This window comes from Amphimedon queenslandica, unplaced genomic scaffold, assembly GCF_000090795.2.
Source record: "Amphimedon queenslandica unplaced genomic scaffold, v1.1 AMPQUscaffold_9089_Cont18969, whole genome shotgun sequence".
In the NCBI taxonomy this organism is placed as follows: Eukaryota; Metazoa; Porifera; class Demospongiae; order Haplosclerida; family Niphatidae; genus Amphimedon; species Amphimedon queenslandica.
In genome coordinates this window covers 1-2,633 of record NW_003550639.1, presented here as the reverse complement: position 1 = coordinate 2,633, position 2,633 = coordinate 1, and the positions used below count along the sequence as shown (strand labels likewise).

General features: G+C 44.3%; 1 protein-coding gene across 1 annotated transcript; it reads left to right on the top strand.

Annotated features, from left to right (window-relative positions):
* Window positions 1-1,514: 1,514 nt before the first annotated feature.
* On the top strand, window positions 1,515-2,627 carry LOC109591036 (uncharacterized). Its single transcript, XM_020006848.1, has 2 exons — window positions 1,515-1,754; window positions 1,959-2,627. The coding sequence occupies exons 1-2, from the start codon at window positions 1,565-1,567 to the stop codon at window positions 2,399-2,401; spliced, it is 633 nt and encodes a 210-aa protein (XP_019862407.1). The 5' UTR covers window positions 1,515-1,564; the 3' UTR covers window positions 2,402-2,627.
* The last annotated feature ends 6 nt before the right edge of the window (window positions 2,628-2,633 follow it).

Genomic DNA, 2,633 nt, shown 5'->3' with positions numbered 1-2,633 from the left:
AATATTGATGTGGTGGTGTGCTTACATATTGTAGAATGCACAATGTAATCCATGCATGTACATGTAAAGGAATGTATACATACATCACAAGACTTATAACGAATACCACTAGAGCAATCGTGACCCTCAGTAAGTATTGCCATAATGTAACATGGCTTTTGAGAATTCAATGAATTAACTTTCCATGATGCATCACCAGCTGGAACAATGTCTCTTGACTTCATTGTCTCAACAGCTACTCAGTGCCTCTTATTACTTTCGCTTAGATGATGAGTAGTTTTACCATTTTGAGCCTTAAAAATCCATTCAAAAACTTCGTCTCTGCCACTTTATGTAAAATGGGTAGTAGCTGATCAATATGTTGGTTGTTCTTCTCCATGTAACAAACTTTATGCTTCCTACGTAATGCTTCGACCGCCATAGTCGTATTTAATACTGTGGAAGCTTTGAAGGATGGAGCCTATTTCTCAAGACTTGAGCAATACAGTATGTCAGGATATATTTGCGGCTGCAATTATTCGCGGTCATAAAAACTAATAAAAATATTCAATTAAATACCATGGAAACCAATTGATAGTTGCTTTGATAATTGACCACGTGTTTACATTAGCAGGGAAGTTATCTCAGCTGTCATAATGAACAATTACGGTACCATGGTTGAAGTATGTAGCTGTATTTATGGTCTTCACGTTTACAAAGACATGGGAGCCTTGTATAGGTGAGGAGCTAGTGTGTAGCCCACAAGTGACAATCCTCATGCCTGCTATGCTGTGGCTGTATGCAAGTCTGGTACCATAGTGGGACATGTCCCAAAAATAATATCAAGGCTATGCTGGTTGTCTTTAAACAAATCTGGCACAGAAATTAAATGTTTCGTCACTGGTACTAGAAGGTACTCCAGTGATTTGGTTCAAGGTGGTCTTGAGGTACCTTGCAGGTTTAAGTTTATGGGAGGAACTCTTGAACAAATTGCTAAAGTTGCTGCTCTTTTAAGAAGTACTGACAGCAGTACCGTCTGCTTTAGTGTTACAGAAGAGTAGTTATACACATACATGTACGTATAAATATGACAATAATGTATAATATTTTATGTATGTATGTATGTATGTATGTATGTCTTTCTCCCTTTCTGAACAAAATCACGCTCTTTGGAGTGATGATACGATCAATAATGATCACGCTCTTTGGAGTGATGATACGATCGATAATGATCACGCTCTTCAGAGTGATGATACAATTGATAATGAGATCACACTCGTCGGAGTGATGATACAATCGATAATGATCATATTCTTCTGAGTGATGATACAATCAATAATGATCACACTCTTTGGAGTGATGATATAGAAGTAAAATATATACTTCTATTACAACATTATTATAATTCTAATGGAGTTTAATCAGAAGGGTTAAACAAAGTTAACTGAGGAGGGTGGAGCATGGGGAGAGGACAAGGCGCATGCTCAGTAGGCACATGTTCCAGTTCTTCTGTGAGACAGAAACAGCTCTCTATCTCTTACGTGGAGTTTTCATTTTCTAGTCTGGTTCGTTCCCGGGTCTTTGAATGGCAGTGGTAACCGAGGAAGCGGGCGTTCATGATCAGGTTATCCAGCAACAGCAGCAGGTCCGTATCTCCGAGGACGACATGCAGAGGATAGCGGAGATGGCGGCCAGATTGGTACGCCAGGAAAACCCGCTTCAGGATGGTCAGGGCCATCCCGGTACGCCCGCTCAACAGGGCATCTCAGATGCAGGTAGGCGAGTGAGAGAGCGAGTAACTGGGTTGAGAGATAGTAGAGAGGTGGCCGGCTTTGCGGCCTCAAGATATTGATATCAAGGGCTGCGCGAGCAGTGAGCTCGGCAGCTGGAGGTATGCCCGGGAAGGGGCGAAGAATGTGAGTGTGAAAAGGGGCAGGCAGCTAGGTGATAGCTGTTTTATTCTGCTCCCTTTCATATAGGTCAAGACGAAAGTCTTAACTTGAGGGTGGACAGCGACTTGGAGGCAGGAGCAAGCCTCACGTTATCGAACCTCCTCCCAAAGAATGACAGAGTCCTCCTCACACCCCGTGAAAGCAGACGCCATACTGGTAGCGGAAGGGATCCCACCGGTACCGGCAAAGCTTGTAGAGAGGATCAGGGGCTGGTGTTATGTGGACCTGGCGGACCTGTTGGCAGGAGTTGCCCACAAGCAGGAGGAATCTCTAAGTCTGTCAGAGGACAGAATCATCTTGGTTCAGCCAGTGGACCAAGTGAGGAGAAAGAAGAAACGAATTGGGGACATTGCTACATGGTCCCAGGCTTATGCCATCCTGGTGGCAGTGCTAGTATCAGCAGAGGCCACCACAAGAGAGGAGGCGGCAGGCTTGCTGGCCCATATGCAGTCCGTCATCCAGTTGTGTAAGGATCTAGGCAGTCTCAAATGGTTACAGTATCATCAACAGTATCGTGAATGGGCTGCTGCATCAGGAAAGAGAATCTGGGGTGAGGTCAACATGTCCATTTATGGGCGGTGCCTCTGCACTCCAACCCCGAGCAGCACAGAGAGAGAGAGGAGATTTGAGAAACCCCAAGCCCAGTTTAAGAAAGAGCCTCGGAAATCCAAGGGGAAGAACAAAGCTTGTTTCAAGCACAAC